Source organism: Barbus barbus (genome assembly GCF_936440315.1).
Source record: "Barbus barbus genome assembly, chromosome: 41".
Lineage (NCBI taxonomy): Eukaryota > Metazoa > Chordata > Actinopteri > Cypriniformes > Cyprinidae > Barbus > Barbus barbus.
This window is the reverse complement of record NC_136719.1, coordinates 14,739,065-14,761,232: the sequence shown is the minus strand read 5'-3', so window position 1 is coordinate 14,761,232 and position 22,168 is coordinate 14,739,065. Positions and strand designations below refer to the sequence as shown.

At 34.9% G+C, this 22,168-nt stretch overlaps 2 protein-coding genes across 2 annotated transcripts in view; one reads left to right on the top strand and one right to left on the bottom strand.

The window, feature by feature from the left end:
• Nucleotides 1-14,937, top strand: part of syt6a (synaptotagmin VIa) — a 35,950-nt gene extending 21,013 nt beyond the window's left edge. The window contains exons 3-7 of the mRNA XM_079402553.1: nt 1,799-2,357; nt 6,028-6,148; nt 8,517-8,688; nt 10,398-10,548; nt 12,440-14,937. Of these exons, the coding sequence (XP_079258679.1) occupies nt 1,799-2,357; nt 6,028-6,148; nt 8,517-8,688; nt 10,398-10,548; nt 12,440-12,511 (1,075 nt within the window). The 3' untranslated portion in view covers nt 12,512-14,937. The remainder of the gene's footprint in view (nt 1-1,798; nt 2,358-6,027; nt 6,149-8,516; nt 8,689-10,397; nt 10,549-12,439) is intronic.
• Nucleotides 14,938-15,032: 95 nt separating this feature from the next.
• olfml3a (olfactomedin-like 3a) lies at nt 15,033-21,920 on the bottom strand. Its single transcript, XM_079402554.1, has 3 exons — nt 21,684-21,920; nt 19,832-20,114; nt 15,033-17,552 (listed from the first exon to the last, which is right to left on the bottom strand). Exons 1-3 carry the CDS (start codon nt 21,792-21,794, stop codon nt 16,762-16,764), a joined length of 1,185 nt encoding a protein of 394 aa, XP_079258680.1. The 5' UTR covers nt 21,795-21,920; the 3' UTR covers nt 15,033-16,761.
• Between the last annotated feature and the right edge of the window lie 248 nt (nt 21,921-22,168).

The following is a 22,168-nucleotide window of genomic DNA, read 5'->3' as shown; positions in this document are numbered from 1 at the left end:
TTCAAAAATCAAGAAGTTAATTAATAGACTTACGTTTTAGAAAGCATATTGCCTTTTGCTCAATTTCGCCAACAAAAATAAATCCCAATCCTTGTTTTGCGTCTCTGATCAACATGACAGCGTTTCGTTCCTGAATGAATCACCCATTAAATGATTCGGTTCAATCGCAATGACTCACTTGTTAACAGTGACTTTCTGCCACCTGCTGGCGGTTTTAATTTGAAGTATAAAAAGTATCTTTTCATTTTTTTTTATTAATTTCAAACATCAGTTGCCAATGTTTTATGTTTAAAATATCAAAACAGTATTTATGCATTTGTAACCGCAGGTTACAAATGCAGGTTATATTTATTATAATTCAAGACACATAATTTATGTAGCAGTTTAAACAATACAAAGCTGGAAGATAACAAATATGAGACAAAATGAAATTCTGCTGGAAAGCAGCTCTATAAAGACATTGGTGTTATTGTTTAGTTCTAAATCAGTTCAGAGTTGATTCAGTTCAGTTCGATAACTGTGTAAAGTTCATCAATTATGAAACAAGTACAATTCAGCTATAAGCAGCTCTACAGGAGGCAATATTGTCATTACTCATATATTTAGTCAGTATAGTCAAATAATCTGAGTAATAATGAATACTAAGTGTTATTACTGAATATTAAGTATTATGATATTCTGTGAAAATCAGATAGGAATGAAATACATTTAAAAAGGAAGCTTCTTGCCCAAGATAGGGGCCATTTTGCCCCTTTCATGACTTTCAGTGTTGCACAATAACAAAATTACTGAATGTTTTAATTTATTTCCCATATTTTTACATTCATCTCTAAATAGGTTACAATTTAATTCAACTGCATGCCATCCTTCGCTTTTTCCACATCTTTTATACTTTTTCAGTCTGTGCCTGAAGTCATTTACACACCCAGTGCTGCATACACACTTACACATTTCATTAAAATATGCAGCATTGTATAAACCTGAAGGAAATGCATACTATGAATCACACTGTCAGACCATTCACAGCAGGACTCAAAAGACATCATCAATCACATATACCCTATAAAAGAATCTCCCAAAAACATTACAGAGCAGATGAACACTGACACTGACAAGAGAAGTGTAAAAATATTTATATTTGAAAAAGAATATTGCTGATGATGCATAAATATTTAGAGGAGAGTGGAGTCTTTCATCTGAGACTGCTTTGTTATTTTATGCCTTCAATAATGTATTTTAGTGTCACTTCAGGGCAAGTTTTTAATGTTTAGCTACTCCATAATCCCTGGAACCAAGACAAGCTCTGCTCATGCATACTTGATTAATTTGGGGTAGTTCCAGGACACACTTAATTACAGCACTGTACTTGTCCACTTGATATTAATTATTTGTAATGTACGATTGGCCCATTAAGGAGTAATATTTAATTGAACTTCAGTATTTGGCTGCTCAGTATTTTTCCACTGCTTTCGGTTACAGAGCATTGGCACTGCAGTGGTTTTATTCATACTAAATTATATGCAGTTGAATTAACTACACCAGAATCATTTTAACACTCCTTTTGAGAACAACTGTTACATAAAGAATGAAAGAAATCCCTTTTTTTTTTTTTTTTGTCCTGTACATAGCATTAAAGAGAAACATTTTCATTTAAAAAAAAATTTTATGCACATTTTGTGGCCCCTGTGTTAAAAAAAAAACTTGCCTTGGGCAATCGTTCAGTTTTTAATCCAACTTTTTCTGAAAACTCATCAAATCCCTCATGCTACTCTTTCTCTTTTTTATCTCCTTTTTCCAGGCATAGTTCCTTCAAACGCCACCTTCCCCGTCAAATGCAGGTAGGGAGTCTGGACCTGGGAGATGACTATGATGTGGATGAGCAGCCAACCAGCATTGGCCGTATCAAGCCTGAACTCTACAAGCAAATGACCACAGAGAACGACGAATCCGGCAATAGCAAAAGCGGCAAAAACTGTGGCAAGATCAACTTTTCCCTCCGCTATGACTATGAGAACGAGATGTTACTTGTCAAGATACTCAAGGCATTTGATCTCCCAGCCAAGGACCTTTGCGGCAGCTCCGACCCGTATGTCAAGATCTACCTGCTGCCGGATCGGAAGCAGAAGTTCCAGACACGAGTCCATCGTAAAACACTCAACCCCACGTTTGACGAGTCCTTCCAGTTTCCGGTACCCTACGATGAGCTTCCCGTCAGGAAGCTCCATCTCAGTGTTTTCGACTTTGACAGGTTCTCACGGCACGATATGATCGGGGAGGTCATACTGGACAATCTGTTTGAAGAGTCTGATCTCTCAAGGGAGACCTCCATCTGGAAAGATATTCAGTATGCTACCTCTGTAAGAGAACCCTGCTGCTCTCTTTTCTCTTGATGTGTTTGCCAAGTCATGATAGTACAAATTCTGCTGTTTTTTAAGTCGATATTTTATGGGGAGAGATGCACAGTAAGCATGCACAGATATATATTGATCACACACTGATTAGATATGCAAATCAATATACAATGGGGTGCAAAAGTACAAGACCACTAGTCTTCTATTTTAATACAAATGTTTCATTATTAATTAATTAAATTGAGAGCATAACAATTTAAAGTTGAATTGTAAAATATAGAATAAAATTTCATAATGTTTTCGTATTTGGTTTGAAAACATCTGAAAAAGAAGTTCACATTAACAATTTAACTATTTCAATTTATTTATTTAATTAATTTTTAATTGATTGATTACATTTTCAAATGTTCAGATCCAGGTTCAAATGAGATTTATTCCATTTTCCATTTAATATATACATTTTATTTATAATTTTTATTTTAATTAATATATTACAACTTTAAATTAAATTTATATTAAATGAACTACCGTTCAAAAGGTTTGGGACTGTCTGATTGTTAATTTTTTTTATACTTTTAACTCCAGCATTAAATGTAAATAAAATTGACAGTATATTGTTACAAAATAATAATCCATTAATCCTGAAAAGTCACTGTTTACACAAAATACTTTTTTTTAATTTTTTTTTACAATTGTTCTGCTTGGTGAGCATAGGAAACTTTTTTCAAAAACTTTAAAAATCATACTGATCCCAAACCTGTGAATGGTAAGATTTTCTATTTGGTCTTAAACATTTGGACCCCACTGTATCACAAGATAATATAAACCTACTTAGTCAAGCCTGATAAATATGGTTCATCTGCAGCATTCTGCACAAATAGTTTCATTTTGCTTGGCAAGAGAAGGATTGATCCTGAAACCTCAGCAAGTACTCTTGATATTGCACTGCTCAGACAGTTTGTGGAGATTAAAAAATCCATTGACTCTAAATAACAAGGCCATTAGATGCCAGCTAAGGTATGTGAATTAGCTTGTTGTATTATTGACAGGGTCTAGTAAAATGCAGTCACAATATTCAACACATTGTCTGCTGTACAGCTGCTGAGGCTAAGACTGCCAAATTAATGTGAGTTCTACCCTACCCTCATTAACACACAGATAAGGTAGTAACTGACAAATGAAGATGACTGACACATTCTGATTGTGTATGTGTGCACAAAATAATTGCGTTCATGGCAGGAGGCCGGCTGCCCCTTGAACAAAAGCACACACTCTATTGCACTTGGCAGGACATTTGAATCTAGAACTCAAAGCACCTTATTTCAAAGCGGAAAAAAATGACAATATGTTCATCGTATACTCACTCTGAAGTCATTTCATACCTGCATTATATTATTTTTTTTCTTTGAACACAAAAGGAGATGTTAAGTATGTTAATGCTGCTCTTTTTCATACAACACAAGTTAGAAACAAGGGGCTCTCAAGTTCAAAAAATTACACGAAGAACCATAAAATGATCATAAAAGGGATCGATATTTCAAGACACACAAGAATCAATGGAATTTGAAATAGTGATGTCATTGATGTGCCATATTTAAATAAATATATATCAAATTCAGACCTATAGCAGATGAGACGATTATATGTGAAAAATCACTTACATCTAAATTCTGTTCTTTTTTAGCTTCAGAAGACTTTATACATTTTAGAAACTTGATAATAGGTGACTCTTCATTTTCATTAGAAGGATAAGAAAAAAAAAATTATACTTTTGTATTTCACAAAAGAAATAATATCACAGGTTTGAAATTACAATGAGTAAATGGTGACAGATTGTTTTTTTAATTTATTTTGGGGTGAACTGTCCCTTTAAGTTGATGCCAACAGACAGTGAACAGCATTCCTAAAAGACATTGCCGGGTGGACTTGGGACAGAAGGAAATTTACTAACTCATTTAGTCACTTAATGAGCTCAAGGACTGAAGTAGAGAGAAGCTTGAAGGAATTTGGTTCTGGTCAGAGTAAAATTAGTAATATTCACTGTGGTCTCACATCGTTACTCTTTTGGAAATCAGACATAATTTTACAAGCTTCATTATTTGATGTTATATTTATTTACTTATTAAATCACTTTTTATCCTGCGCCATAATGAGACAGCAATGTTCAGTATCCAATGAATAATTTACTTAAAGTTTACTTGCTTTAGAAATATTTTTCCGAGACATTTTTGCACCTTTTTGTACTCTAAAGCATGCATTTACCCATCCATCAATCTACTTTAAAAAGTCCCTATATGATTCTGAAGCACAACCTACAAATAATCACCTTAGAGGGCTAGAGAGACATTAAACCACAAGTAGGGGAGTCATGGGATTTGTCCTTCAGACAGTGGCTTACTGAGCTCATTTAAAGTGATTAATATTTACACCAGACTTTATACCGCTGAGAGGATGACGCTAACACACTAACTCCAGTACCGTCAGATAGCATACTTCGCCTTTGAATTTCACAAGCTTAACTTTCAGAAAAGTGGGTGGTCTTGAAGTCTAAAAATACCACTGTTCCAATGTATTGCGTTTCACCTCTTAAAATGTTTTGCTGGATTTGTTTATTTTATCTAGATAGATCTAAAAGAATCCCACTTGGATCAGCTGTGAGGTAAATGATGGACCTTGTGCCCTGGTGGAAAGGCTGGTGTGTTTAGGAGTGTTGACGTTTAATTAACGGTTTGCTTGAGTTGTGTCCAGGAGACCAGCGTGGCTTGGAGAATCGCAACAACTAATTGGTCGCCTTGGCTGTATCGGACCAAACAGGACTCCTTTAGACCTCGATATTGAGTCACGGGCTTATTAAACGCAACCTTCATAGTCAAAATGCCAAATCACATCCTCAAATACCAATAAATAACTTCTCGCAGCGTTAACTAGCTTTTAGCAAAAAAATCTATGGCAAAGTGACTGACATTCTATTCATATAGTATCTTTCTCTATTCAGGCATTGTGCAGACACAAAAGCAAAAAATAAATTGTACACTATCAATACTGATGCAATGATTCCTCCATTCACAATCGTAGATTTGTTCACGAACGAAACACCGCTAATGATGGGTAGCCATAGCACTGCCACGTTATTATAGAAGCCCATTTCCATGACATAAAAAAATCATGGTTTGGGAAATTAGGTAATTAGGACATGAAACATGGCAATTTTGAGGTAAAAGTCTAAATTATGAGATACTAAATCAGAATTATGAGATAGTCTAAATTATGAGATAAAGTCAAAATTCTGGCATAAAGTCATAATTATAACAAAATGTAAAAGAATTCACTTTTTGTCATAATGATGTTTTAATCTTAATTTCAATTTGTTAATTTTTACTTTTTGTCATAATTTTGTCTTTTCGTTGTTATTTTTTTCATGTATTCTACTTTTTATATCATAATTACCACTTTTATCTCATAATCATGACTCTTTATGTGGTGGAAATGGGTTTCCGTACTCTGATCTTGACCATGAGTGATGCTGGGGGGAACGGTGTCTTTCTCTGTAACATTATTGCACAATTACTGTTTTTTATCACTATTATCTGGTGCTATGGAATTAAAAAGGTGACCTTTTATAACAAAATGTGCCAATATATCATGCTAAATTGATTTGTGTGTATCTGTGTGACAGGAGAGCGTGGACCTTGGGGAGATCATGTTCTCGCTCTGCTATCTACCTACGGCAGGCAGATTAACACTCACTGTCATCAAGTGCAGGAACCTAAAGGCAATGGACATTACAGGATATTCAGGTAGTGTTTCATCAGCTTTACTGCCTTTGAGCATCAAAATACAGACATGAGATTAGAAGCCGGGGAGAGTGGGGGAAAATGTGTCTTAAGCACTCTTTTAATATAGCAAATATCATTTTTGTCATGTGAACATACATTTAGAAAAGGCCCATCATATACACACGAGAAAAGCATTTTTATTATTAATTTATTTATTTATTTGTTCATTAATTTTTTTATTTATTGTTAATTCTGTACATAGCAAATTTATGTAAAAGCCAATTTCTTCATTTTTAAAAATATACATTATATCATACATGTTGGTGATCTTCAACTATATAAAACCAGGTAAATTATTTGTCTACATTTAACAAAGCATTCTTTTCCAAAAATGATAAAGTTCTGTAAAATAAAATATATTCAAAACATATATTCTAAATATTAAACCTTTTCTTGTCAGGTTTAGAGAAAGGATAATATATTTTTTTAAATTTATGTCCATATTTTGATGACATATAATGAAAATCTGACCTTTTCTGTGTTTAATCGCTATAATGAGTGCATCAGCGCATCACCAACCCAGAAAACGTGAAGAAAAAAAACAAAAAAACAACCAGTAAATATTTTGGTAAGCCTCTGCAAGCTTGTGAAAAAACGAGCTGCTCAGATTTCGCTCTCCCGATGATGCAGAAAGGAGATATTATTATAATATTATAGCCCCTTAATCTGAAAGTTTTCACAAATGACAACGGCGAAAGTTCGAGCAAAGCATTCTATCTGTTCTGTCTTTGGTTGCACTGATGAGCACAGAACACTGTTTAGTGTCCCAGCCTCAGAGGAGACAAGAGAGCAGTGGATTTATTGATTTATTTACTGTATATTACGCTGCTGCCACACAGACCTAATATAAACATGCAATTCCTTTCCTTGTGTGTGTTTTAAACTTGTGTGCATTTGACAGTTTAAGCACAATAAGACATGAAAGACAACTTAATTTAGTTCCCACATGCCATGTGACAGCCGCTTTCTGTGCACGTGCTTCGGATGTGTGCGTTCAGGAAACCGTATTTCAGAAGTTTAAACTAATATGGTTTAAAATGCATGACTTCAGCACGATAGACATGATAATCAAATCCAAACGTTTTTGTTTTTTTTCACAGAGTATCTGAGGTAAGAGCTGTAAAGGCACAGCCCTATTCTGGAAAAGGGGGTGGGGAGCAACAGCTCATTTGCATTTAAAGAAACATGCAAGAAAATGGCGTGTTTCTGCTTCCACTCAGAATAGGCATTGTCAAAAAGATATAATACATTTTCTGTGGGGTATTTTGAGCTGAGTCAAAATATTTCTGTGGGGTATATTGAGCTGAAAGACATATTCTGGGGACACCTGAGACTTATATTACATATTATAAAAAGGGCCATTATAGGTCGTCTTTAAAATATAAATCATTCATGCATTCCTCAATGATTCAAACCTCTTGACACATCCTGAAATATAATTATGTGTATTAGTTTTACCTCTGTCTCATTTCTCCTCTCCAAGAGGACAACAGAAGTAAAAAGTGGCACCACTCTCCTGATAATTGCTCCATTTGGTTTTATGGTTTCTGGAAACCTCTTTTGTTTTCCCATATATTGTTAATGCACATTTCCCGAATGTTCTAATCATTGTTTCAAATTGGCTTTTGTTCTGTCTGACATAAACTAAATTTCCCAAAGGTAAATCAGCAGCATCACTGAGCGAATTAAACCCGAAAGTCTAAAGAACCACTCCAAATATGATGCAGGGAACAATTTTAAGCTCCAGTAACATGAATTACTCACACTATCTTGGTTTTCCCTTATAATGGCACAGTGTGTCTCACACCAGACATTTTTACTTTTATCTGCTGAAGAGTAAACGTTTTTCATTTGCAGTAAAATTGAATTCACATGAACTGGATAATATCTATTAAGAAGTGCCCCAAGCAAATTTGATGTCAGAACAAGTACTTCTCATCTGATTTGTTCTGCCCAAGCTGGAAGTAGTTTATGGATTGCTAATGTACAAGCACAATAGACAAATTGTGTGATGATGGAGAGAGATGGAAATCAGTAGGAAGCTCTGATGTCAGAATCAGCTCTCAAGTCATTCCATTAAAGCCCTGAATCTCAATGGCCTTCCATTCACACAGAATATTAAGATGGCTCAATGAAGATATCCGGCATTCATTTCTAATCTTCTCATCTAATACTCTCATCAACTTCAAGCTATTGTTAGAGGATTAATTAATTGAAACTAGTGCATACTACAATATGTTTAAAGATCATTTATAAAAGCTCAAGCTGCAAATGTGAAATTAATAACAGTTATATGAGCTGAACTGATAATGGCTTTTTCTCTGAGCAGATCCCTATGTGAAAGTATCCCTCATTTGTGATGGAAGACGCCTGAAAAAGAAGAAGACCACAACAAAGAAAAACACCCTGAATCCCACTTATAATGAGGCCATTATCTTTGACATCCCTCCCGAGAGCATGGACCAAGTCAGCTTGCACATCTCCGTCATGGACTATGACCTGTACGTAACACAAACAGCTATTTCTCATTTTTATATTGAAATTTAAAGGGACAGTTTAATAAAAAGTCATCATTTACTTACTCCACTGTTGCAAATATAATTATATATTTTATAGCTTCAAAAGGCATGTGGACTTATTTGACTTTTAAGATACTTTTATGAAGATTTTGCATCCTTATTCTTTGTAATTGCATGGGAAAAAACATTTTTATTTATTTAACATATTTTATTATTATTTTTATCAAATAAATAATTCTTAATTTATTCTTTAAAGAATTGACCAGTTTGAAATAACTTGAGAAAATGATGACAAAATTGACTTTTGCTATTCAAACTTCTAGAAGGGAGCTGATTTATTCAAGATGGATGTATTTCTCTTTTGTTTTCATCTTCTGTATACATACTTAACCTAAAAATGCTTTACCAATACTATTCATCAATTGTCATGCTTATTAAGCTGAACTACATTACAAATAACAACCTGCACAAGAAACATTAGAATAGCAGGAACACCAGACATCAGAATGATCTCATGGTTCATGTGCTTTAGAAGGAAGAGGGAAAGGTCAGGTGTCTGAACATTTAGCACTCACCTCTCTACAGGGGGGTAACTGGCCAAAGAACCAGGTACATATATTTTTACTCAACATTCTCAAGTCTCAAACAGTCTGTTTATGGTACTGGGAGTTTCTGAGAAAGGAACACACACTCTAATAAATGTCAGAAACTGCTATTTTACAATTCTCTTCCATGGGTTCACAAAAGGACTCGTAAAAAGGACAGCGTAAAGTTCAGCACCGCTGAGGTAAATGTATGCTGATTTCTTTATCCTGTGGCACATCATCTACTCTCTCTTAATATGCACATATTTTTACACAGATACCATTTTGCAAAAGAGGTTAGTTGCGCTGGCATACAAACTCATATCGTTGTCTTTTAACAAAAGACTTTTAGGTCATGCAAACTTTGGCATATAATTCATTGCCAGTGTAGATGTGTTTATTTTGGATCACTTAAAGGAATAGTTCACATAAAAAGGAAAATTTGCTGAAAATGTACTCACCCTTAGGCCATCCAAGATGTAGAGGAGTGTGTTTCTTCATCTAAACAGATTTGGAGAAGTTTAGCTTTACATCACTTGTTCACCAAAAGATCGTCTGCACTGAAATGAATGGGTGCCGTCAGAATGAGAGTCCAAATAGCTGAAAAAACATCATAATAATTCATAAGTAATCCATCTATCCATCCAGTCCAGTCCAGACCATCAATTAAGATCATGCGAAGTGAACAAATCTATCATTAAACCATTGCTTCTGGCCAAAATATGAGTTCATAATCCATAACAAGGCTTCCTCCTGTGGACATTGTCTTTTCACATCAAAATGCAGCAATATATTTGTTTAGAACTGTTTTTGCTTCTAAATACTACTTGATCTGTGCATATTTCTCTTCTGATTCAGGACAACATGTGCACTGGAGAAAGCAATATTATGGATTATTTTAGTAACCACCAATCTCCACCAATCACCACCAATAAGCTGGTGTGTGATGGGCATTCTAGCGCACTATGGCTGTCCTCGCATCATCCAGGTGGATGCTGCGCATTGGTTGTGGTTGAGGAGATCCCCCCTCACAATGTAAAATGCTACATAAAAAAGTGCTATATAAATGTAACAAATTATTAATTATAAGTGATTCTTTTTTTTCAGGGTGGGGCACAATGAGATAATTGGTGTGTGCCGTTTGGGCAGTGGTGCTGAAGGTTTAGGTAAAGACCACTGGAATGAGATGCTTGCATACCCCCGTAAGCCAATTGCACACTGGCACCCCTTGCTGGAACCTAAGAAATCAGAAAAAGAGGTAAGTAACCTCCCTCCAGCAAATGTAAACACACATATGAGGGGTAGATATAATACCTCTCTGAATTACTGTTTATATAGAACTAAGAACTAAGTTTTTCATATACAAATTGCATTTCCAGAATTTACTTCTGACCAGTCACCAATCTTTCTTTGTAAACATTCAGATCCCTCTAGTCACATCCTCACACTTGTACTGTGCTTTATAAATAATGCATGAGAAGAATATGTCAGTGCTGATTTTAATTCACACACTGAAAGTCTGTCCCCTTTCAGACCTGTGGTCAAGAGTTAATCGTGAGAGGAAATTGTTTTATTTGTATGCAAATGTCAGGTTATCACATTTTGGTCTGTTTGCTTATTTTAATCGTGTTTTTGTTCTGTTTGGTCATCTATGCATTGTGTTTAGAGGTGTAACTCTTGCTTTTTAATTTGAGTAGTTAATTAAGTAAGTCTGAGCTATAAACAAAGGCTTTCACAGAATGCAAATCATTGTTTTTTGGTCATTAAATGGGTTATAGTTGCGTTTTCAATACATTTTGAGTGAAAATTAAATGATCATATTTTACTAGGAGTCCCCTTGATTGAAATTAGTGTTCATTATAATTAAGCCGAACAATGCTCACATTGTCAATTTTTATACTGAACAAATTAGTTCAGGCTTGCCAAGTCTGCAGTTTTCCAGCAGAATTGGGGTACTTTTAAACTGTTGTCATGGGTTAGAGGTTTGACATATCAGTAACTGACTGAAATGCTTGTTCTGAAATGTTTTATCATTTTCATATTACTCCAGTGATAAATCTAGTGCTAGTTTTGTCTAAGACCGGAACTGGTAATGAGGGGAAGTTTGAGCTTCTTCATGAAAACAGACCATTTAAGATTTTTACTATATAGTGATTTTCAAGTTACAATTTTGTATAATGCACAACAGTGACTGTACAATATGCAATTTAGGGATGGGACTGGCATATTTAGATTTTTTATATCGGTTCACTGGGCTAGATTGGTCTATTTTTAATTGGCCATTGGGTTAGTTTTGTTACATAGACCTGGCAACCCTTAATAGTGTACCAGACAATTTTTCTGCTAGTAAAGAAAAAAGAAGTCTATTCGACAAAGGCTAATTCTCTTTTTGCAACAGTATTAATATTGCAAGATACAAATAATTGCATAAAACATGAATAAAACCAGGTTGGAGATTAATTAGTTAAGTTTGTTCATTTGTACCTGCATGTGTGCAGTTTGCTCAAATTGAACAGGATTAGATGTGATTGGATTTGTTTGCTTTGCTCAGTATAATTGAAACAATATTTATTTTTTTATTATTTAAAAAAAATTTTTTTTCATATATTGATTACATATATTTTTTAGGTAACACTTTAGAATAAGGTTCCATTTATTAACATTTAGTTAATGTATTAACTAACATGAACAAACAATGAACAATGCATTTATTACACTATTTATTCAACTTTGTTAATGAAAATACATTGTTCATTGTTTACCCATGTTAGTTCACACTACATTAACTAATGTTAACAAACACAACTTGTGAATTTAATAATACATCAGTAAATGCTGAAATTAACATTAACTGAGATTAATAAATGCTGTAGAAGTATTGTTCATTCTTAGTTCATGTTTACTAATGTTGTTAACTAATGTTAATAAATGGAACCTTATTCTAAAGTGTTACCATTTTTTATTATAGAAAATAATTAGCTTATAACGAATATGTTCAACTTTAGATACATCAGTTTCATGCAACCACAAATTGAAATCCACTCTTCTAAGCAATATTTGCCATCTATAGGGTGCAGTTCTTCTGCTATAACAATAAACTGCTCTATAATGCTCTCATTGATGGGTTTTTCATATGTCTTCTCTTACAGTGGAAAGCTAGAACGGCCAGTTTTGACAGTCAGGGGTCTTGTCCCTCCCCCAAACCTCCCGCCAGCCCTTGATCAGAGCCATATGTAAAACTACAGGCTCGGCATCCTCCGTTTGTCACTCAGATGAAAACGAGAGCCCTGCTATTTCCGTTTTCTCCTATGGGTTGGTTTAGATGGTTCCCTAACACTGATCTAAGATCCTGCTGTCTTTGCCCTGATGTTCCTCATGTTCAAGCTGTTCCAGTCCGTGCGATCCTCAGTCAATTCTTGGGAGTGTTGTACAAACCTCTGTACCTAGAATACTATTCGAAGCCAATGTTGTGTTCCTAGAATAGCTTGGTATTGTCAGCGGAGATGTTTCTTTCCAATATGAATTTTCCTGAAGCATTTGAAATCCGATGCGGAGTTCTGCAACCGGTCTACATGCAAACAGAAGTTTCCGCACAACACTGCAAGGCTCTTTGTAGATGGCTCTGCTCAGATCTAAAGACTTTGAAAGTAGGATCAACTATTGGAAGTACTGAGAATGAGGTCAGAAAGGATGGTGTATAAAATATTGAGGGAAAAGGACATTGTTTTGTGTGAGTGAGAAAAAAGAAGGGAATGGACTTGTGTCATGTGCTGTATACTAAGAACAAACCATTTTCTCTGTCAAATCCTTGTTTGAAAACTGTGTGAAGGTACACGTTTTATGAAGAATATTTAAATATTTATCAGTTTATAGATGTTGTATAAATGTTGCGTGTAAAAAGAGACTAAATTTATCAGAGCACAACTAATTTTTCCTATCCATTGATTTCTTGCCAAAACAAAGACGTTTACGTGTAAAGAACTTCACATGTAGCTGAATAAATGTGTGATTACATTAATATTCATCGGCGAGACCTGGAGTACAAAAGTGGCTATTTAAGGTAAAAGTGCTGATTTTACTTATGCGGCTTTTATTCACTTTGTTATAATAGCATTTAAAAAGCTACAGAAGCGGTTCTGTATCTTAGTAGCTCTGCTTTTAATAGCAATTCAATTCCTCTTTGAATCCTCCTGCTGTTTCAATCTAATGTTGACATCTCGTTCATCTTTTGACATGTCATTTCATTGTGAGTTAAATTGGACTGTCAGAGTTTTACGTATTTTGACATATTGTCTGGGAAAATGTCTTGAGAAAACAATGTATGCTCAAATTTATAAAATATATTCATATTCTGTACTGTATAAAAGAGCAGGGTCAACATAATAAAATGTAAAATTATAGGCAATTAATTAACGTTCATCTCCAGATTAATATTTTTATTTGCTTGTTTGATTTTCATGTAGACAAAAGGGATATTTGAAACTATGTGAATTAAATAGTCAATCAATTATCTGTATAACCAAATAATTTAATATATAACTGTCAACTGATCAGTTTCTGTAAATTGAAAAGAAAAAAAGAAGAAAAAAACTAACGCCATGTTGCCCAGGAATTATTTTTATAATATGTAATGCTTAACAAAGCTAAACTGAGCAATCAAAATAATAATTAGTATTACATTTTGGATTTTTAATGTCATAAATGATTTAACAAAATTCAGTACTTTTATTGTCCGCAATATTTTTATTTGTTTATCCCTGTGGTTTCAATCGTTTTGTTTTACATGGTTAATTCATTCATAACACAGTTTAACTTGGAATTTTTATTTAACAGACATGCTCAGGCAAACCCCTGCTAAATGCTACATTATGATTACTGTAGTTAAAGATTTTTTTGTCATTCTTTTTTTTTAAGAAAAGAAATGACAACACTGCATATGCTGGAAACAAACAACATAAATGCACAGAAATGAAATTAGTTCAGAACTTCCATTCAAGGTCCTGGACATTTTGACTGTATGTTTCAAATAAGAAAAGACAGAAAATTCAATGCACGTACAAATGCACAAGAGCTAACCCTTGATAGAAACAACCTACTATGCAGGAAGTTCATTGCCACAGATGGTGTGCACAGCTCAAGAGACCAGCGCAAAGACTTTACACTAATCTCCAGTTGGTGTTGCTGAAATATCTCAAAATATACATGGCACTTGGGCCTAGTTTTACATAATGTCCTCCATCATCTCCTAGGGTATCTGTTAAGCTTTAAATATTTCTATATAGTAAAATAGATTTAATATTTTAACAGAATCTTTAAAAATTCCAAATCAACTTGTTAAAGAAATGGTTGTGACAAAGTCCAACTTTTTGGTCCTGTTTTTACAATATCACCAATGTTGTAATACTCAGATAACATAGAGTGCGTTTCTGTAGGTGAATGTAAAGTTAATAAGGTTCAGATCTGGTTCTTTACCTCATCACTAACTCTTGTGTGCTGGTGTTTTAACAACCTGTTTTTGCCCCCTTGTGAATCTGAACAACTTTCTAATTTTGTATTGATCATTTGTACTTGCAATATAACTTGTAATGTTTGAAAAAGTTCTTGTATTTCAAAAATGCCAAAATAAAAATGTTGGTTCAGTCATTTCAAGGATAGAGTTGCTTCTCCTCAGTCTTGTGAACATCAAATCACAAATGGTCGGTTAGTATTGATCAGTCACTTAAATTGAGACTCTTTATTTTCTCATATTTTTAATAATATGTGCAACAAAAGCAATATACCTCTGTATTCCTAAAGGCAACGGATTAGTTCACCCAAAAATGTCAATTTTGTCATCATTTACTCACCCTCAAGTTGTTCCAAAACCAAATTTTTTTTCATTTATTTAATCATTTTATTGAATGCTGTTGAACATTTAAAGGGTTAGTTCGCCCAAAAATGAAAATTAGCACCCTCAAGGCATCCTAGGTGAATATGACTTTCTTCTTTCAGACAAATCCAATCAGAGTTATATTCAAAATTGTCCTTGCTCTTCCAAGCTTTATAATGGCAGTGGGTGGGTGTTTTTTTTCAACAGTCCAAAAGAAGTCAAATAAATAGAAGTACAAATAGAAATAGAAGTCCAAAAGTGCATCCATCCATAATAAAACATGCCTCACATGGCTTCAGGGGGTGAATACAGGCCTCCTGTAGCAAATCGATGTGTTTTTGTAAGAAAAATATCCATATGTGAAACGTTATAAACATTTTAATCTCACTTCCGCTGACTGTCGTATGCGTAATCCGTTCCGGACGGATGACGTAGGACGTATACATAGCGCATGCACCTGTTAGATATGCTAGTCTCGCACTGTTTACACACTGTAAAAAAAAGTAAGGAAACTTTGCTTCCTTTGCTCCTGCACTGAAAAAAAAAAAAAAGCTTGTTGCCTTAAAATTTTAAGTTGGCTCAACTTTTTTTTTTTACAGTGCAGGAGCAGAGGAAGCAAAGTTTCCTTACTTTAGCAAAGGAAAACCAGTCTCCTCTTGGCTTATATCGAAATACTCTGACATTTTTCTTTATAAATCCTCATTTTGTACTTCTAATTCGTGACTGGCATTTTGTTTTGCTCTCTCTCCTCTGTGCTTCCACGTTCATCGCTAATCATTGGCGCGTGTTTGCACGTACGACAGTTAGCGGAAGTGAGAGAAAACTGTTTTTAACATTTTAAATATGGATATTTTTTACAAAAACGCATCAATTTGCTACAGGTATTTAAAGTCTGCTGTCTTCTGAAAACACAAAATAGTTTTATGTGAGAAACAAACCTACATTTAAGTTATTTAAAATTAATTCTGTACTGCAGAAAAAGAGCAGGGTTCAAATTACAGCATACAATATTTTATTAATTTGTTTCCTCTTCAGATTCATGTTTTATTAAAAGGCATATTATAGCTTTGTGTGAGAAAAAGAGCCAAATTATAGAATAGATAATCTTCAGTCAACTTCAGCAACTACATTATTCAATCAATGATTTGAACTTGAGACCATGTTCAATTATGAACAAATCATTCAGACCAGTTTTGTGAACTGGATTAACTAATTAATTTAAAAGTTCTGTGTGTGTGTGTGTGTGTGTGGCTCACAGACCTTTCCCCAGCCGCCCTCTTGCTCTCTCCCCCACTTTGCTGTCTAAATAGCCTACTGTCCTATGCTAATAAAGGTAAAACACCCTAAATAAATCTTTAAAAGTTCTAATTGTGATTTTGTGTCCTTTTTGAAGCTCAAATGTCTTATTCCTCATCCACTGTAACTGAAAGGAAAATATTCTTTAAAATGTTTTCTTTAGAAGAAATTAATCCATACTTGACAATATGAAGGTGAGTAAATAATGGCATGATTTTTGTTTTCCGTAACTATCCTTTTAGGAAAATCACAAACTTTTTGTACCCAGGAATATACAGCCCTTAAAGAGCTTAAAAAAAAGGGTCACTATTCCTCAGGTGGTGGCATAATCGCCCATAACTTCTTCTTCAGTGCTAGTTTATACAGAATCTGGTACCCATCATCCCAAGCATAGAGCTGCCGCTCCTCAGGATTGTATTTGAGGCTGGAATGGGCCCCGTAGCGCCTGGGGAAATAAATCAAAGGGGCCTCTCCACTGCTTACCATGTCATTCACATCAAACACACACTGCACACGCGAGCGGCTCGGTGGTTTGGTGTTATAAACCACATAAACCGTGCCGCAGACAATAAAAGCAGCTTCAGCATTATTCCTTGGACACGCCGTGTCCCACATCTGCTCTATATCCAGAGAATCTATATCCATCTTAGCAAGATTAATAGTGTCTCCAACCGGATACAGTGCCCATAGCCCATCCTCATCTGCCACCAGGTCCACCAGCGTCTCTGGATTGAGCTGGTACACCGGGCTGTGGTCGTCCATCGGAAAAACTGCGCTGTCTGCAACTGAACCGTTCTTGAGGTCATACTTGATAACTTGGAGCTCTGAACTTTCACTGATGTAATAGAGAAAGCCATCGTAGACTGCATGACCGGTCCCGTTCCAAGCGATGGGCACGGTGATCTGCCTGCCTTTAGATACGCCTGATGATGCCGAGAGCTCTCGCATGGAGTTGAACTCGTACAGCGTGTTGTCGGACGTCCCGTTGAAAACATAGACTTTTGCTGATCTGGCATCTTTGGTCCAGACACCTTTTGGGCTTCCCAATCTCTTAAGGATCTTCATTGCTTTTAGACTGGATACGATGTTCACGCACACTAACGATGAAAACAAACATGATTAATGTCAACAGTGAGCGTCCTATGATTAATATGGCAAACTCTGAGAGCAATTTATACAGACTGGTTAGTTTGCACAAGCACTGGAAGACAGCTTTATGAAAAATGAAGCCAAGATTGTGAGTTTAAAGCCTTGTTTTACTTTAATAAACCAATAAAACTGAAATTGTAAGCCTCCAGCAGTGATAGATAGATAGATTCCACCCTTAAATGTCATGTCTGCTGTTATAAATGTGCAGGCAAGGGAGGATTGTGTGGGGCTTAACGAGGATAATTGTTAATAATCTTCATTATAATACACAGGCCGTTGGGAACTATTTCTAAGATACATGATTTCGAAGACACAATTTATCGAAACGTTTTTTTTTTGCTCTAATAGATTCTTCTGACATAATTTGTCACATTTTGCTGCTAAAGTTCTATTCAATTTATTCAATACATGAAAGAGAGTCTGATTGTTCTAAAAAAATATATAATAAAGCTTATAGCAATCATTCATTCAAGTATATGCTAATATATATTTATTTTATAATTTATTCCCACTTTTTATTTGAGTATTCCCTTGTCAGTGCTTCTCTTTGTTCTAAAATTGTTTTGATAATATATACAGTAATGTTAAAACGTTTGGGGACAGTAATACAATTTTTCATTTATTCATTCATTCATGCATTCTTTCTTTTGTTGACTTTTACATTGTTACAAAAAAAGAAAGAAATTCAGTTTTTATACTTTTCATCAAACAATCCTGGAGGAAAAAGTATCATTTCTGAAAGATCATGTAACACTGAAGTAATGGCTGCTGATTATTTAGCTTTAAATAAATTATTCTACATTATATTATTATTATAATTTGTAAAAATTTATTATTGTTACTTAGTGCTGTCAAACGATTAACCGCGATTAAAAGTTTTTGTTTACAGAATATATGTGTGTGTACTGTGTATATTTATTATGTGTATATATAAATACACACACATGCATGTATATATTTTGAAAATATTTACATGTATACATTTTTATATTCATATAATTTAAATTATATTAAAAATATATTTAATATATAAACATAACATTTTTCTTAAATATATACATGTATTTATATATAATTAATAAATATACACAGTACACACATATTCTGTAAACAAAAACTTTTATTTTGGATGCGATTAATCACTTGACAGCACTATTGTTAATATTAAAATAAATTAAATTAATATAAATTGTAATAATATTTCACACATATTAATGTTTTAATGTATTTTATGATCAAATAAAGGCAGCCTTAGTGAGCAAAATATACTTTTTTTTTTCAAAAACATTAATGTACAACATATGTATGTATCTTTTGTTGCCAAAGAAATAAATTAATTATATAGATTGGAATTTTGGATTCAGCCTTGGGAAAAATAATTTATGTCTTGTTTTGCCCATGCCTTGGTATTTACTGGACTATACACAGTGTTAACAACACCGCACTTTAGTGGAGACAGAAGAACAGCCAAATGAAACACATTTACATTCATCTTCTTTGATTCCATCATACTGGATAACACAATAGGCAACAACCCAACAGTTGTGTAGCATCTAAACCAAAAGCCAACTGGCTAATCCAGTGAACTGATTGGCTTGATTCTTTATTCCTTGTTTCTTAAACAACAGAACACACCACACGTTTCCTCTAAATCAATAAATCCCCAGTATAAGCCAAGCATTAGCAGAAACCAGGGTTTGTACCATCAAAGCAAAGACTGTTTGGATAAGACGGCCACACGGCCTACAGCACGATCCCAATATGGGGGAGTGTAATTGGGATGCTAGTTCTCAAAACAAACAAATGTCTTAAATCAAAGTACATGTGGGTGGTGATGGCGCAGTGGATAAGACACACCCGGGTTCGAATCCACTGTGAGACACCAATGTGTCCCTGAGCAAGACACTTAACCCCTACTTGCTCCAGAGGTGTGCGACCTCTGACATATATAGCAATTGTAAATCGCTTTGGATAAAAGCGTCAGCTAAATGAATAAATGTAAATGTAAATGTCATACTCTCTGTCTTGAATTGCAGCTCCTAGTTTGATTTTCCAGTGTTACAATTCTCCAGAGAAAACTCCAAACCTTTCCCCCAAACTGGTCTACTGTGTAATAGCATGCTAAATTTAGCTAGTCTCCCTCGACCAAGACTACATCAAGGCTAAAACTGAAAGTACATGATCAAAGTTGAGCTGCAGCTGTCGAAACTCAATTCTCCCGACTTACCAGACAACTCGAAGAACTCTTCCTTCTTCCTCTCTCTGACAACCACGTCCTGTTCCACCATTTTGTCTGCTGCTTTCACACAAGGCTTAGGGGGATTTTTGGTTTCAGTGTAGTCCATCTCACGTTCCACACGGTCTACCCGTGCTCCTGCGCCCTCCATGTCTGAACGCAGTTTGTTGTGCTCCTTGCCCATCTTCTCCAACAGGTCTGCGGCCTGCTGCCTGAATTCCTTCAGGTCAGAGTTGTAGCGATTGTTCTGTTCATGCCACAAGGCAATGCGTTCCTGGAAGAATGGCAAACACACTAATGAGTCACTCAATTGTTTAAGATGATCACAGAGTGCAGCAAATTCTTTCCAATGATAAACTTATTCCAATGGCAAGTTTTCTGTGCATTATTAAAGAGCTTGTGGTAATAATGATGCAGAAGTCTTCTGAACAGCATGTTACTGTTAGTCTCTTTTTCCCAGTCAAGGAAACCATAGAATAAAAAGCTCATTCGTTATTCGAAAGGCTTATCTCAATCGTTATCTGGAGTCAGGAGATGGAGAACCTGAGTAATGTCTGAGAGTATTTGCGAAAGGACTTGAGGGAACTCATTAAAGTACAATAAATTGGAAAAACCATTGCCTCTACAATTTAGACATTCACCTGTTCTTGCCGAGTTGAAGGAGTCAAAATTTTGGAGACCCTTCAGTTCCACATATCAGATATGAACATTATAAATGTCTTTAATGCATTCTTGCTGAATAAAACTAAATAAATAAATAAGAAAAAAGAAAGAAAAAAAACTTACTGACCCTAAACGTTTAAACACTGGTGTAACATTTATTTTTCTTCAAAGTGCTTAAATCAGTTATTTAAGCAGCTGTGAAATAGGTTCAGTGATTTGAGATGCAAAGCTCCCTTGCTGCAGGGGCTACAGAGCAAATATATGCTCAAATGTTTCACAAAAATATATTACTGTATTAAAAGTATGTGAATATGGTGCCAAATTGTCAATATTGCCATTAAATATGTACAGCATATCACTGTGGCCACCCCAGGGGTCTTTTGCTCCAGGCTAGCTGCTCTAGCTGAATTTAGTATTACATGATTTTGAATCTAAACAAACTTTGTTTCGCATAAATTTTGTTGCTCCATTAAATATTAATTAAAAGTGCATTTTTTCAGCCATCATATACAGTACTGTACTTTGGGACCAGGAAAAAAAACACTATTTCTTTTGAGGAGCTTTCAGTCCTGTTGTACCCAGTCTCACTCTCATTTTATGAAAAACACTGTTTAGTAGTTGAATGGACTCCTGCTGATACAGATAATCAAGACAGACCTGTCTGCATATGATATATGTAAAATGACTGAATAAATTCATTATTCTAATGAAGTGTCTACTTAATCATGAGTAATTATTTTGGTTATGGAATCAGTATTATATTTTTAAACTCCGCTTCACTGAGAACAAAACTGCTGAGCTAAACTATTCTGTCAGTCATGGGGATGTTTCTCTGCTCTGGGGTACAACTTCACTCAAGAAAAGAAAGTCTATGTTAAATCTTAAGTAAATGGGAGATAGCACTGGTTTAAATAAACACTTTGTATCTCCACTTTTTGATGGTTCACTGCTGTGTTGGGACGATGTGTTTGAGGAATGTGAGGCTGTTACAGATATTACATTTTCAAGTGTTTTTGAATGTAATAAATATAATGAACTCTCTTAATTTTCCTATTAACACTGTTTATCTCTTAGTTTTGATGTATGTCTAGAAAAGTGGACGTCTCTGTAAAATGGCTGAAAACTAGCAGGACTGCAGAAAGTATACAAAATGCAGCCAGACAAGCCAAATTTATCTTACCTCCATAGCGAGCATCCTGTTTTCCAAGTAGTTCATCAGGCCCTGATAGTGGTACTGGCCTCTTGAACGAGCCAAAACGGTCAACAGAATGAAGAATATGGTGCCTTTCATGGTGATTTTGGAGAAGGGACACTCTCAGGTTCTCCACAAAACAAAAGAACACTCCAAACTCTGTGAGGCTGATGTGCTGCAGCTGCTTATGGGTCCTCTAGTGAGCATGTGAGAAGACAAGGGACCAGAAACATGGACTTCCAGGGTTTCAAATTCGCTGGCTCTCTCACTTGGCTGGAATGTTTTTTTACTAACACTGAGGGAGGAGCCATGTGTCTCTGGCCTCTCTCTGTCCTCTAAGAGAACCATCTAGTGTGCTTGAAAGATGAAGTCAGTGAAATACAGTAAAAATACTAAATATATAATGTATTATTTCCAATTGCTGCAGCTTTATGTTAAAAGTACACTCTTAAAAATTAAGGTTTTATAGCAAT